We start from the raw sequence: 16643 nt of genomic DNA on the forward strand, positions 1-16643 counted from the left end.
TAAGTCTAAAAAACACATACAAATTTGCCACATTTGCTTACGCAGTTCAAGGAAAACACAAGTATTCGATTTACTTCTTTGTCTAAATTGGCTGCAGTTTTCAAAACCCTTCTTTGTTTATGTCGTCCGCACTATTCAACGCTTTCTATATCGTCCGCTGTAAAGACCGCATTTTACATTCGGAACTCCTCAGCCTTTTTATCGTTGTTTTTGAAAAAAATGGCCGAGGAGCTCCGAATGCGCATTTTAAAGCGACCCAAAATGGCTACGCCTGAGCGTAAACACTATTGATCATACTTATTATTCACCAAAGATCATAACGTATATAAACTGTTGTCTGCATCTTGAACTCTTTGAAAAGGAGGTAAACGACGTTCGCTACTTGCCTTATGGTGGTGGGCCTATCTAATAATGAACAAACTGAAAGAACGAAAAAAACAGGTCTAAACAGAAAAAAACTACATCTGGTTTAAACAGACAAACACAGTTCACTAAAGGTTGCTATGACGAATCCGCTTCTGAGTATACTGACGATAGTAAGTACGGTCTATGTCTAATCCACCTAATGCATCAGTCACCACGACCTCCCCAGTTCCGGGGAATAGCGGGGACTTTGACTTTAGGCCCAGATAGGCTCGGGTAAAATCCCCGCCCTGCGGAGACAAACTGATGGTAAAATCCCTGCCAAATTCACTGCACCCCAGGGACCCTAGGTAAGGCCCATTCCTCCCTATATTTGGTGCGAAGACAAAACCACCACATTCACCGGTACTGCGGGGCCACATGGAATGTAAAAACACGGCCCATTTCCCCAGCTATCCCCGGTATACCCCTGGACTTTGGGAGTGGTGGTTACCATTGACTGGTGCATAATTGGCCGTCAACGAGTCTTTTGACTATTTTTTGTCTATGGATGACTCGTCCCGTCCACCATCCCAGCAAAAAGTAGCGAATGGTCCTTGCACAGAGAATCCACGCGGCCACAATTTGAAATTATCTCTGTTATAAATTCACATGTCTACGAAAATATTATTGCCTACTACTTAACACATTTATTTATGTCATTATGGCAAAAAAATACTTTCAGATATCATAAAACACTTACTTGTGTCTATTGTTTATCAAGTATCCATACATGCCATATTTCTGAGAGACTTCCCAGGGGATTTTGGTCTGAATTCCAGGGGATTGTGATATTACACCAAGGGATTTTTACGCGATGAAAATTGAGTATCCTGATCTGGGTCAAATCTGACATGTTGTGTACATATATAACGGTATTCGTGACCCAGAAAAAAATGATGTGAAAATAACGACTGTAATGACAAGTTAAATCCAGTTTAGATCACTGTCAGGTATATATTGAACAACTTAGTCATTATTATTCAACATCGATGCACAAAATTACCATATATGCTTTCGCCTGGTGTTAAATGGTAGAGTTGTAGCATTACAGGGATATGAAATGTCAAAATAATAAGAAAAAAAGTATCCCTGATCGCTCATTATTGTAGCTACCCAATATCTGTAAATCTGGGACAGATCTGACAGGTTATGTTCATGTATTTATACAAACTTGGTATATATAAAGAGTTTATAGAGACCTTTCATGAGATTGTGTTTTGAGCCCCCGACAGTAATGGTCACTGTTCACATTTTAATTTGATTTTTATTGCTTTTGACTGGCACATACATCAATGTTGTATTCACTTCTAAGTCAAAGCAGCGTAGTCAATCGCACTGTCTTACAACAGCTCTTGTTAGTTAAATGGCGTATTTAATTTACTTCCAAGGTATGCCAGTTAAACGAAATGCATCCCAACAAAATGCATTGGACATATTAATTAGGTTTATGTTTAAGGGTTCTTCCACAACGCCAAAAACCTGTGGATTGAATCAATTACATAATATTTATTCACTGTATGTTTGATGTACTAGTATAAATTGTATATAGTATTCATTTGGTAATTGGTAAAAGGTTGTTAGTATGTACACCTTTGTTTTTCAATTGAAGTTTCGCTATGTATCCAGCCTTTCCAGTGCTTTTCCAGACCTGCTCTATGTTAGACTGCTGACAAAAAAATAGATCGTAAATTTTTATATTTAATTTAAAAAATGATGTTTTATGCGTTTTTCTTAAACCGTTAGTAACGGTTTAAGCCATAAAACATTAATTTTCGAACAGAAATATGAAATTCTACGATCTAGTATTTTGTCAGCAATCTTATATCATTGGTTTGCAGATATTACGCAATCATTAGCTCTTTCCAAGACAAAAAATAAAAAGTTGTAAAAATGGTCAATCTGTGAGAGTGCAGCTTTAAGGTTCCTTAGGAGAATGAGCAATATAAGTCGAATGTGTGCCACATTTAGAGATGAAAAATATGTAATTCGATTTATTTTTATTTTAATGTTTTGAATTTTGAGTAGTCTAAGCTTGTTTGCTCATATTCACATGTTCTGAAAGTAAACATAATTTTAAACTTTCTATGTAACGTTCACATAATTTTCCTTCACTACATCACCTTTTCAATGCTACACTGTACTGCTTAGTGGATATTTACTTTTGTGAAGTGTAAAATTACTAAGATTATAAAAAATTATGACAACCTCTCTGCTTCTGATAAAGAATGTTCTAACATTGTTTAAAGTTTAATAAATTCCGTCCGGATAGGAAACGAGAGTGTTATTATAAGAAACACCATCTAAAATTACAATGCTGTGAATTGTGGTTCTTGTACACTGTACTTCCCGCCACTGTGTTTTACATTTGTATACAATTTTATTAGATCCCATCTGGTAGTGTTCAAGTTATGCTCTGAACAAGAAAAAAGTACAAAGAGCAATAACTCTGTAATTAGCTCAAGTAAAGTTATGATACCAGTCCACTACACTTCATCCCATTATGTTCTATCCTTGTATGAAGTTTAATTAAATTTCATTCAATAGTTTTCAAGTTCTGTTCAAGACAAGGAAAATTTAACTTTAAGAACTGGTATGTTTTAGAATGTATGGTTTCTTTATTCCATATATATGTATACTGTTGACTACTGGGAATTTATCGCCATTACAAAAACGTACAGGGCTGATTATGTCCACTCCCAAACTTAAGCATTTGAACAACAACGATCACCAAACTAATTCACAATGTATATGGGGAATAACTATTATTCTTGCATACCGGACCTGTCGGTAAGCAACGTCGCACGCGCTTTTTGGTGTAATAGTACAAAAGTTCGTTTTCAACGTCATTTTCCCCACAAATTGATCAATTTAGATATGCAAGAAAAAGTATCAATCATGTTTTTCCGGTCCGGATAAAAAAAATCCGACCCTCGGGCACACATGATAGATACTTATAATACCTCTTTGGAGTTTGACAGCCAGAATAGCTGGAAAGACCAAGTCAAACGAGAGTTATAACCCCTGAATTGACGAAATATTTAAAAGAAAAGACAGTGTTCATATATATGACTTTTGCAAATGTACACCAGTAATCTCAAGACATTGTCACAAAGTTGGTGATCAAAATTTACCAGAATTTGTATAGAGTTATGGCCCTTGCGTTGAAAATAAACCATACTGTGCACCGTTTGGGAAATGTTGCCAAAGCTGAAGCTCTTAACGCACACATTCTGTACGATGTGATCTCAGCATGATCTGATGAATGTTGCAGTCGGAGATAACTATTTCCGTAAACAAATCTTAAACAAAAAATGAAGCCTACCCTACATACTAGGAACCCAGGATCTTGGACTGCGGAATGCTACATTTCATTAAGTATTTTTTAATGGATGCCAATTATGTATGGCTGTATACCACAACACATAATTATTTCAATGCACTGAAAATAAACACACAGAGGCCTGGTGGTCAAGAATCGTTTCAGAACTTGAGTTGATATAAATACCACAAATATTCTGATCAAGTTTGACGAGCCATATTCATACAGTTATATATAGAGTTGTTTCATACCCTTTTGTGAATATTGGGCATAAGATTTCTGGATGCAGCACTTACCGTAATGCCATATACAATGATTTATTTTGACAGGCCAATAATCAACCTTAAACTATAAATCGTGGAGAAACATTCAGCAAGTTTTATTTACAGTGATAGAGTATGGTCTGCTTTTAAACATTCAATTGAATAACCAAGTTTGGCCAGTGGTTTCTGTGGAGAAGATTTTCCAAAAACTACAAATACAGTCGAGCCTCGCTGTGTCGACGTCGGATAAGTCGACTTTCCGGTTATGTCGACTTTTTTCCGGTCCCGAATTTATTCCTTCTTATTCTATTAATATAAATCTGTTTGTGTCGATTTTTTTTATCTCGACTTTTTCGCTATGTCGACCTCGTTTTTCAGTCCCAGTTGTCGAATTTCACACATTTCCTATGTTCTTTATGTCGAACTGTACAGATTGAGACATAGGTGTGTAAATTTTCATGACGGTTTGCGGCATGTCGCAAAATACCGTGCGTGTCAATATAACAAACTGTCATAATTTGGAGATACATAAATGTAATTGGTAAGTGCGAATAATTAAAGTTGGTTGTTTATGTATTTAATTAAAGAGACATTTATTGCTCAAGCCCTTTGGTTTTGTATAAAACATGAACATTTTATTGATTAGATAACAATCCCGAATGGGAACAGAAAGAATAACTTCAAAATGTCAAACATCAGTTCCACTGCTCTGGTCGACCTTTTCAGAGAAGGGCCCGGTATAAAATCTTACAATGTACAAATGTATGCAATTGTGGTTTTATATGTGTTTTGTGTGATCCATAAACGTAAAAGAAATAAATATGACACAAATAATTCTTCTTTTGTTTCACTTTATTTTTCAATAATAAGTTTGCTGTTTTCACGAGGAAATTATTTAACAAGACCGTTCAATTGTGAATGTAAACATCGTACAATCCAACTCAAACGTGTTGGGATTGGTGATATTTTTTGTAATTCGGATGAGTCGACTCCTCGTTATCTCGACTTTTTTTTCACTAGGTCCCGAGAAAGTCGACATAACGAGGTTCGACTGTAGTCATAAAGGAGAAATTATCACCGACCTTAGGCCATGATTTTTAAGAACCAACATGGCTTGAAGGAATTTGAAAAAAGACAACCTTTTCTGTTCAAAACTGGCCTGTGGTTTTAGAGAAGATTTTTCAAGATGTTCATAATTATTTAGTCATATAGTGAAAACTAGCTACATACACTGAAGGGAAAGTTTTTAACAAACCAACATGGCTTGAAAGAATTTGATAAACGACCACCTTTGAAACTTAGCGAAATGTTTCTGAGGAGAATATTTTCAACGTTGTTCCTTTTGGTTGCCATGGATACATTTAAGGTAAAGGAATCTGGAAGAAGACCATCCACAACTGCAAGTGGTTTAAGAGAAGTTGTTTAAAATAAAATGTTTAAATTCCTTTAGCATGCATCTCTAAAGAGAAAATAAGGAAATCCTATACTGGCCATTTGTAGATTACAGACACAGAAAACAGGAGGAGTAAGGGCATTTCTTTAAAGGAAAAGAACCGCCTGAAACTGATCAGTACCAATCAGTTTTCTGCAAGACATGAACAATATGTTCACTTTGAAATGAAGTAAATGAGATGTTTTGTTTAGTTAAATGGTGGCAAGAAAAGCGTACGTAAGGAAAGTCCACTTACAATATCAAATTATCATTTAGTGAACAAACACGATTCCAGGGGTAAACAAAGCACCACAAACAGAATGAGGCGAACGCTTGTCAGATTTAATCCATCAATAAATATTATAAGTTGACAGTAATTAAACCCAGAGATCTGGGTCTGGCTTCACAGACGTGTACTGTCACTACTAGCATGTGTATTACTGTTTCATATTAGCCCATAATGCCCATGACATCACCAAGGCTATGACATTACTTCATTATATTTTTTTTGAAAAACAGATAGGCTTTGAAATGACAATCCCAAATATTAAGTAAGATAGGTTGGACAAAATTATCAAATAGTTAGGACTTCTGGTATATAATAGGATAATCATATAACCAGCATGTAAGAAGTTGGATTTATATAAAAACAAAGCCCATTTATAACTAATCGACACTAGATAAAGACGGAGAAGAAGAACACTAGATAATGACCAAATTTAAGCATTGGCAAATAAATAAAAAATACAATGAAATTAAAACAAGAGGCCCATGAGGGCCTATGCTCTACTGGCATGGCTCTTGTGGTCATTTTCAATCCAGAGGATGTATATGTACGCGTAATAGGCAACAAATATATAGTTCACTTTTTGTGTTTTGGTTACCTGAAAACGCTGCACATTCAACATCTGAGGACAGAAAGTGTTGTAAGCAAATTAGTTGCATTGACTATTTTAATATGTGCCAAGTAAAGGTCATCTGCCAAAATATGCTTTCAAAACTATACTCATGGTCAAAATTTCATTTCTGTAGCTTTAAAAATAAAAAAAGGTGGTCAAAAGGTCAAAGTCAAGGTCATCCGAGGACAACATTGATGCTCGTTTGCAAAACTGTACACATGGTCAAAATTTCATTGCTGTAGATTTAAAATTGAAAAGGTATGTCAAAAGGGGTGGGTTAAGCTTTTGCCAAAGGGGCATAATTTCAAATGTTTTGCTAGACGATCATCTTATGATGCTCAACAACAAATATCAAAGGTATGGGCCTTGTGGTTTGAAACAAGAAGATTTTGAAAATATTTCTTAAATAAGTCTCTAGGAAACTTGTGACCCCCGGGGCAGTGCCAGTTTTGACCGAAGGGACATAAATTGAACAATCTTGGTAGTGGACCACTAAATCAAGCTTTGTTCAAAATAGCAAGGATCTGCATAGCTGTTTCAGACAAAAAAGGTTTTTAACATTTCCAAATTTAAGTATACCAAACCTGTGAACGTGGGGGCGTGGCCAATAATGACTCCAGGGGCATAATTTGAACAAACATTCACAAGCAATTGTGACTATCCATGTAAACTTGGCTACAAATAGACTAAGCTAAAAACAGCATTTTCAAGGGCCATAATCTAGGCATGCATGGGCGGATCTGGCTGGTTTTCAAAAGGAACCGAGCTTTGATAGATATCTAAATTACTGTACAAGTTTCATCAAGATACAATAAAAACAGAAGACTGTATCTTGTTTATAAGCAATTGTTAACAGGCGCACAGATTTTTTTTATACTTTTAAGTCCCATAATCTAGGCATGCTTGGGCGGATCTGGCTGGTTTTCAAAAATAACAGAGCTCTAATGGATATCTAGATAATATACATTTTTCAATAATAAAATCATTATTGATAAACAAATCAAAGCTCTTTAAACATGTTATATATTAAGTCTAAAAAACACATACAAATTTGCCACATTTGCTTACGCAGTTCAAGGAAAACACAAGTATTCGATTTACTTCTTTGTCTAAATTGGCTGCAGTTTTCAAAACCCTTCTTTGTTTATGTCGTCCGCACTATTCAACGCTTTCTATATCGTCCGCTGTAAAGACCGCATTTTACATTCGGAACTCCTCAGCCTTTTTATCGTTGTTTTTGAAAAAAATGGCCGAGGAGCTCCGAATGCGCATTTTAAAGCGACCCAAAATGGCTACGCCTGAGCGTAAACACTATTGATCATACTTATTATTCACCAAAGATCATAACGTATATAAACTGTTGTCTGCATCTTGAACTCTTTGAAAAGGAGGTAAACGACGTTCGCTACTTGCCTTATGGTGGTGGGCCTATCTAATAATGAACAAACTGAAAGAACGAAAAAACAGGTCTAAACAGAAAAAAACTACATCTGGTTTAAACAGACAAACACAGTTCACTAAAGGTTGCTATGACGAATCCGCTTCTGAGTATGCTGACGATAGTAAGTACGGTCTATGTCTAATCCACCTAATGCATCAGTCACCACGACCTCCCCAGTTCCGGGGAATAGCGGGGACTTTGACTTTAGGCCCAGATAGGCTCGGGTAAAATCCCCGCCCTGCGGAGACAAACTGATGGTAAAATCCCTGCCAAATTCACTGCACCCCAGGGACCCTAGGTAAGGCCCATTCCTCCCTATATTTGGTGCGAAGACAAAACCACCACATTCACCGGTACTGCGGGGCCACATGGAATGTAAAAACACGGCCCATTTCCCCAGCTATCCCCGGTATACCCCTGGACTTTGGGAGTGGTGGTTACCATTGACTGGTGCATAATTGGCCGTCAACGAGTCTTTTGACAATTTTTTGTCTATGGATGACTCGTCCCGTACACCATCCCAGCAAAAAGTAGCGAATGGTCCTTGCACAGAGAATCCACGCGGCCACAATTTGAAATTATCTCTGTTATAAATTCACATGTCTACGAAAATATTATTGCCTACTACTTAACACATTTATTTATGTCATTATGGCAAAAAAATACTTTCAGATATCATAAAACACTTACTTGTGTCTATTGTTTATCAAGTATCCATACATGCCATATTTCTGAGAGACTTCCCAGGGGATTTTGGTCTGAATTCCAGGGGATTGTGATATTACACCAAGGGATTTTTACGCGATGAAAATTGAGTATCCTGATCTGGGTCAAATCTGACATGTTGTGTACATATATAACGGTATTCGTGACCCAGAAAAAAATGATGTGAAAATAACGACTGTAATGACAAGTTAAATCCAGTTTAGATCACTGTCAGGTATATATTGAACAACTTAGTCATTATTATTCAACATCGATGCACAAAATTACCATATATGCCTTCGCCTGGTGTTAAATGGTAGAGTTGTAGCATTACAGGGATATGAAATGTCAAAATAATAAAAAAAAGTATCCCTGATCGCTCATTATTGTAGCTACCCAATATCTGTAAATCTGGGACAGATCTGACAGGTTATGTTCATGTATTTATACAAACTTGGTATATATAAAGAGTTTATAGAGACCTTTCATGAGATTGTGTTTTGAGCCCCCGACAGTAATGGTCACTGTTCACTTTTTAATTTGATTTTTATTGCTTTTGACTGGCACATACATCAATGTTGTATTCGCTTCTAAGTCAAAGCAGCGTAGTCATTTGCACTGTCTTACAACAGCTCTTGTTAGTTAATGGCGTATTTAATTTACTTCCAAGGTATGCCAGTTAAACGAAATGCATCCCAACAAAATGCATTGGACATATTAATTAGGTTTATGTTTAAGGGTTCTTCCACAACGCCAAAAACCTGTGGATTGAATCAATTACATAATATTTATTCACTGTATGTTTGATGTACTAGTATAAATTGTATATATTATTCATTTGGTAATTGGTAAAAGGTTGTTAGTATGTACACCTTTGTTTTTCAATTGAAGTTTCGCTATGTATCCAGCCTTTCCAGTGCTTTTCCAGACCTGCTCTGGAATATGTACAGATTGGGAGTGCCTCTGGCCCTGCTCTAGGAGTCACATTTTTTCTATATATACTTTTATAGTATGGCTCTTGGGTTGAAACTGCCCGAAATTCCTCAGCATGTTTTCTATGACTTGCCTGTAAAGGTTGTCAGACAGGCATATAATAGATTATTGCGCAAGTTATTTTGAGGCCAACTGGGTGACACATAAAATATACTACAACATTCAGATAACTTTTTGTTAAGCAGTAAACTTCTGCTGTTTGTTATTTATAAGAGTTATTTATTTATGTTTTTAAAAAAACAACAACACACAAACGCCTATTTACCATGGTGATATCATTGTATAATACATTTATACATTTTTCCAGAGACATTAGGCACGAGTATAGCAAGACCAATAATTGTCAAGTTATTTCTCTCGTTTGACCCAGTAAAAAATCAGGCAAGGATCGTTGTTTGCTCCACAGTAATCCTATATCTATATAACATGGCACGCATCATTCTACCTATGTATTTTATTTTATTTTTATAAATATTTTTTGTTATCCCCCGCCGAATCGAAGATTTCGGGAGGGGGATATTGTTTTGGCGTTGTCTGTCCATAATTCTGTCCGTCCGTCCGTCCGTCCGTCCGGTACCATATCTTGGTAGGCATTGATCAGAAAATGTTCAAACTTGGTCAGAATGTTCGCCTTGATCATATCTCGACCTATTTTTAAAAGTTGGTCACATGGGGTCAAAAACTAGGTCAATAGGTCAAATCTTAGAAAAATCTTTTGATCATACTAGAGGCATTATACATGGTCAAATATTCATGAAACTTTATCAGAATTTTTTCCTTGTTGAACTCTTGGTCGTAAATAAAACTGGGTCACATATGATTAAAAATTAGGACACTAGGTCAAATCTTAGAAAAATCTTGTCCAGAACTATACCATGGTAATGATTGGTCAAGTTATGTTCAAAATTAGTCATGATGTACCCCTTAAATAAAATATGGACCACTTAAAAAAGTGGGTCACATGGGGTCAAAAATTAGGTCACTAGGTCAAATCTTAGAAAAATCTTTGAAACACATTAGAGGCAATATGTATGGTCTTATATTCATTAAACTTGATCAGAATGCTTTCCTTGATGAACTCTTCGATATATTTTAAACTGGGCCACATGTGATAAGAAATTAGGTCACTAGGTCAAATCTTTCAAAAATCTTGTCCAAAACTATTTTATGGTGGTGATTAAGTTCAAACATGGTCAGAATGTTCTCTTGTGTTAAATTTCGACTGCGTTTTAAAAGTGGGTCATATGGGTCAAAAACTAGGTCATATCTTACAGAAATCTTGGGAACACTTTAAAGGCAATACATCTGTTTTAATTTCCATGAAACATCAAAATGCCTCAATGAAATCTTGAAATAGTTTGAAACTAGTAGGTCATGTGGGGTCAAAAATGAGGTCACTGAGTCAAATCTTAAAAAAACCTTGTGGACACTCTAGAGGCTATATTTTTCGCAATATATCTGGACCAATCTTCATGAAACATGATCAGAATGTTTGCCTTGATGAAATCTTAGATTAGTTGGGAACTGGGTAACATGGAGTCATAAACTAGGTTTCTTGGTCAATTCTAGATGTTACATTATATACAATTTATTTTTTTATTTTAAACAGTTGCAATCAAACTCATACTCATATATATATATATATATTTCATCAACAATTGATTTCCATTCCTTGACTTAGCCCAATCAGGCGGGGGATATCAATTCAACGAATTTGCTTGTTTCATATAGAGTCTGGCAGTTCCAGTAATTCTGAGGAGACGGATGACATTTCCATTGACTTCCCACTAGCTATGTGGGATTTAGAACATTGTGACCCCAAAAAGTGCACTGGAAGGAAGCTTGTCCGTATGGGGTTGGTTCGGACATTGAAACTAGGACAGAGGTTTAATGGAATCATCCTCTCTCCCATAGGCAGTCAATGTGTCTCCACAGCTGACAGGTAGGAGCTCAAATTGAAGATCCAAACAGAAAAAAATAGCTTTAATTAACTAGGTTTTCACAAAGTGAAACCTGGTTATTAGAATGACGAACGTTGTTGTTCGGGCAGGCGGCCAGCCGGCTTCAAACTCACATATGAAACTGAATAATTTCATTAAGAGTTGACATATCTTGACCAAACTTGGTCTAAAGGAAGAGTTTATGGATACATTTGATGGGATTGCGTTTGGGGTCTCTAGAGTCAAGGTGAAGGCCACTGTTACTAAAAATAGAAAAACAATTGAAACTGAATAACTTTAGATAGGGTTGACATATCTTGACCCAACGTGGTATAAAGGAAGAGTTTATGGATACCTTTCATGGGATTGCGTTTAGGTCCCTAGGGGCGTTAACAATTCTGTGTTTAAGTTTTCATTTTATGTAATAAAATCAAGATTTTTTATACAATGGTTATCAAACTTGGTCAGACAATTTGTCGGCATGTCATCTTGAATATATATTAATATGGATCATCTCGGGTCAAAAACTAGGTCAAATCTTTAGAAAAAATATTTCACAGTAATAAATTCAACAATTTTTACCTCGTTTTTCAGTCCCAGTGGTCGAATTTCACACATTTCCTATGTTCTTTATGTCGAACTGTAGATCGAGACGTAGGTGTGGAAATATTGATGACGGTTTGCGGCATGTCGCAAATTACCGTGCGTGTCAATATAACAAACTGTCATAATTGGGGGATACAAAAATGTAATTGATAAGTGCGAATAATTAAAGTTGTTTGTTTATGTATTTAATTAAAGAGACATTTATTGCTCAAGCTCTTTTTGGTATTTTTGAGATTGTGCTATATTGCTGTTTATAAACAAAACACGAATGTGCTATTTTATAAAAGTTGTTGTCATATGTGCTATATCGTTTTCTTACAATGTACAAATGTATGCAATTGTGGTTTTATATGTGTTTTGTGTGATCCATAAACGTAAGAGAAATAAATTTGACGCAAATAATTCTTTTTTTGTTTCACTTTATTTTTCAATAATAAGTTTGCTGTTTTCACGACTAAAATATGTAACAAACACTGCGGAAAATGGTTGAATATACGGGAAAGAACGGTCCCATACATCTTGAATATACGGGCGTGTTCGGACCCGTATATCCACATGTACGGACCCCGTATATTTATACGTATACTGAACACCACGTGTACTGACTTCCGTATATCCATTCCCGTATCTTTGGATATAAGGAGATATTTTAATTTTGAGAAAAAAATGTGCAATATTTTTATGTTATTTAGCGTGTTTTTGAAGAAATACACATTTTATCCATAGAATGTTTTGACAAAATATATATGGATATACGGACCCCGTACATGCAACGTGTACAGGATATACGGACCCCGTACATGCAACATGTACAGGATTGATGTACCGACCCCGTATATTCAACGTGTACGGGATGGATATACGGACGTCATACAACGTATACGGGATGGATATACGGACCCCGTACATGCAACGTGTATGGGATGGATATACGGACGTCATACAACGTATACGGGATGGATATACGGACGTCATACAACGTGTACGGGATGGATATACGGACATCATACAACGTATACGGGATGGATATACGGACGTCATACAACGTGTACGGACGTCATACAACGTGTACGGGATGGATATACGGACATCATACAACGTATACGGGATGGATAAACGGACCCCGTACATGCAACGTATATGGGATGGATATACGGACCCCGTACATGCAACGTATATGAGATGGATATACGAACCCCGTACATGCAACGTATACGGGATGGATATACGGACCCCGTACATGCAACGTATACGGGATGGATATACGGACCCCGTACATGCAAAGTGTACGGGATGGAAATACGGACCCCGTACATGCAACGTGTACGGGATGGATATAGGACTCCGTACACGCAACGTGTACGGGATGAATATACGGACCTGTACACGGAACATGTACGGGGTGAATATACGGAGCCCATACACGCAACGTATAGGGGATGGATATACGGACCCTGTACACGCAACGTGTACGGGATGAATATACGGACCCTGTACACGCAACGTGTACGGGATTGGAATACGGATCCCGTACACGGATGAATGTACAGACCTTATACGGGATGGACAAAGAAAGGGTTTGACCGTGTTAGACACGAATGCTAAGAAATAACAAATACATGTTGTTTTACATAAAACATTATTTATAGACATAGGAAAAACTACTATTTATATAAATTCATAAGATTTAAAAATATCATGTTTGAGTAATCAATGTTTAATGTCATTCTAGATCTGCCTTAACATAATCATTTCATTGTGGCATTTGCTCAAACAAAATGTTGTATGATTAAAATTCCACTGCCTTGTCAAACAACAATTTATACAGGCTGTTAAAACAAACGTCCAGAAAACATCACACAACTAATATGAGTTCCATTCCGCGATTTCTTGGCTTCAGGCATTAGATCAAATCGCGCAAGGACATCATTGATTTTGACTTCCTCTGCATTTCTTTTACATACATAATAATAAATGAGTATTAAAACTGCACTCTCACAGATTGACCGTTTTGACTACTTTTTTGTCTTGGAATGAGCCAATTTTGCATAATAATCTGGAATTCATTGATATTAGACTGCTGACAAATGATCAGATCACAATTGTTCATATTTAAGTTTGAAAATTGATGTTTTATGGCTAAAAGCGTTACAATAATACTAATGTTTTAAAAAAACTAAATATTTCGGCAGTTTTCAAAACAGTTGAGATCTGTTATACTGTGAGGTGTCTTATATGACTGAAATGAAGGCATTGATGCCAAATTCATCAGATGAGACCAAACTTAAAAAAATGTTAAAATTGTCAATCTTTAAAGAGCATCTTTATTTCAACTCCCTCATACTCCCTCATACCAATGGGAGGATTAGGGTAAACTGCTTTTAATGAAAAGGAAGTTCATTATAGGAATCAAACTATGAAGAAAGTAAGCTAACAATTAGAGCCATTTTCAATAAAATTAAGATCAAAACAAATCTGGTTTCTTCAAAATTATAACTTAATGCAATTTTAATAAAATGCAATTAGAAAACTTGAAATTAATGAATATTTTTGTTGTGTTTAATAAGTAATCGGTCTCTTTTGAGGCCTTATCTTAGATATGATCTTATTTTATCAGCATTCATCAAAGCAGATGTCACAGATAATATAAAATCGTTTGAATACAATTTTAAGTGAGATAAACCTGCTGGATATTTATTTATTTTATTCATTTATTTATTTATCTATCTATTTACCATTATTCAATTCATGCATAATATGATAATAATATTTTCCGCAGCATGTCGATGAATAATTTTAATAATTCGTGTTTCGTAGATTTATGACCCACTGGCCATGTGGTTATGAAAACAAATGATCTCTGACATGCACTAATTGAAAAGGCCATAAAAGTACCCGAGAAAAAGACAGTGATGACACTTCTTAATTATATTAGGTGCCACCTTTCAATATAAAAACAACATATATTAGATATGCACCCAATTTCTTCGGTCACCCATAAATTGAAACAGTCGTCTGTGGACTTATCTGAAAAATGTATTAGTTAATTCCTACGATTTACTAGAAGTGATATAGCCTTATGTGTTTATATATACGAGGGAACCGATGTTTCGAACGACCTGATTTTCAATTCTCCAGTCTGTTATGAAATATATTTCAGTGTATTTTAAGTTTGAAGTCGTCTGTTTACTAAGACACCGATTATGTGTTGCGTTGTGGAAATCGCTTATATGTTCAAAGGCTGTCGTATACTATATGTATACTAAATATAAATTTTAAAAGAAATATCAATAAATAAATAAATAGAACTTTTATTTTTACAAAATTGCCATATTGCAATAAGTAGGAATTATTTTCATAGTTTCCGATGTTGGATTGACATGGTAGTGTTTATTCATAATCTTATTACTCATTTACATTTCTCACAATTAACTTCTCGTCATTAACTTCTCATAATTATCATCTCAAATGCCCATTATCAACTAATATCGGTCATGCGTTAACAGTAATAAACGGTTTATCACACCTTATCAAATTGAGTTTCAACTGTCATTGCAATTTTTAGCTCCACTGGCCGAAGGCCATGGAGCTTATGTCGTCACAGATTGTCCGTCGTGAGTGCGTGCGTGCGTGCGTGCGTGCGTAAACTTTTACTTTAAACGACATCTCCTCTGAAACTGATAAGCGGATTTTGACAAAACTTCACAGGAATGTTCCTTTGGTGGTCCTTTACCAAAATTGCTCAAATGGTTCCGGTCCATTGCACAATATGGCCGCCAGAGCTAAAAATAGCAAAATCTTTAAACGACATCTCCTCTGAAACGGTTCGGCAGATTTTGATGAAACTTGACAGTAATGTTCCTTGGGTGGTCCTTTATTAAAATTGCTCAAATGGTTCTGGCCCATTGCACAATATGGCCGCCACAGCTAAAAATAGCAAAATCTTTAAACGACATCTCCTCTGAAACGGATGGGCAGATTTTGATGAAACTTGACAGAATTGTTCCTTGGGTGGTCCTTAACCAAAATTGCTCAAATGGTTCCGGTCCGCTGCACAACATGGCTGCCAGGGCAAAAAAATAGAAAAACCTTTAAAGAACATCTTCTCAGAAACCGATGATCAGATTTTGATGAAACTTAACAGAAATGTTCCTTGGATGGTCCTTTATCAAATTTGCTTCAATGGTTTCGGTCCACTGCACAAGATGGCCCCCAGAGGTAAAAATAGAAAAACCTTTAAACGACTTCTCCTCAGAAACCGATGATCAGATTTTGATGAAACTTGACAGAAATGTTCCTTGGGTGGTCATTAACCAAAATTTGTTAAATGGTTCCAGTCCACTGCACACCATGGCTGCCAGAGCTAAAAAATAAAAAAAACTTGTCGTCGAAACCGATGACCTTTTTTCGATAAAACTTGACAGAAATGTTTGTTTGGTGCTCCTATACTCAAATTGCCCAAATCATTTCGGTCCACTGCACAACATGGCAGCCAGAGCTATTAAAGTAAATTTTTTTTTTAAATAACTTCTCCTCAAAAATTGATGATTGTATTTCTATGAAACTTGACGAAAATGTTCATTAGGTGGTCTTTGCTTGAACCTTTTGGCCAGTGGAGCACAGGCACTGATGTGCCTCTT

The 16643-nt window shown here is 36.0% G+C and overlaps 1 protein-coding gene across 4 annotated transcripts in view; it reads left to right on the forward strand.

Annotated features, from left to right (window-relative positions):
• Positions 1-381: 381 nt before the first annotated feature.
• The window catches only part of LOC128211604 (18S rRNA aminocarboxypropyltransferase-like), a 40817-nt gene continuing 24555 nt past the window's right edge, over positions 382-16643 (forward strand). For 3 of the 4 annotated variants that reach the window (XM_052916608.1, XM_052916601.1, XM_052916591.1), the window contains exons 1-2: positions 7692-7880; positions 11189-11399. In XM_052916608.1, coding sequence (XP_052772568.1) covers positions 7757-7880; positions 11189-11399 — 335 coding nt within the window. In that variant the 5' untranslated portion in view covers positions 7692-7756. Of the gene's footprint in view, positions 537-7691; positions 7881-11188; positions 11400-16643 lie in introns of those variants that run through there. The other variant, XM_052916612.1, reaches the window with a different exon arrangement.

The sequence above is a fragment of the Mya arenaria genome, chromosome 2, assembly GCF_026914265.1.
Source record: "Mya arenaria isolate MELC-2E11 chromosome 2, ASM2691426v1".
Classification (NCBI taxonomy): domain Eukaryota; kingdom Metazoa; phylum Mollusca; class Bivalvia; order Myida; family Myidae; genus Mya; species Mya arenaria.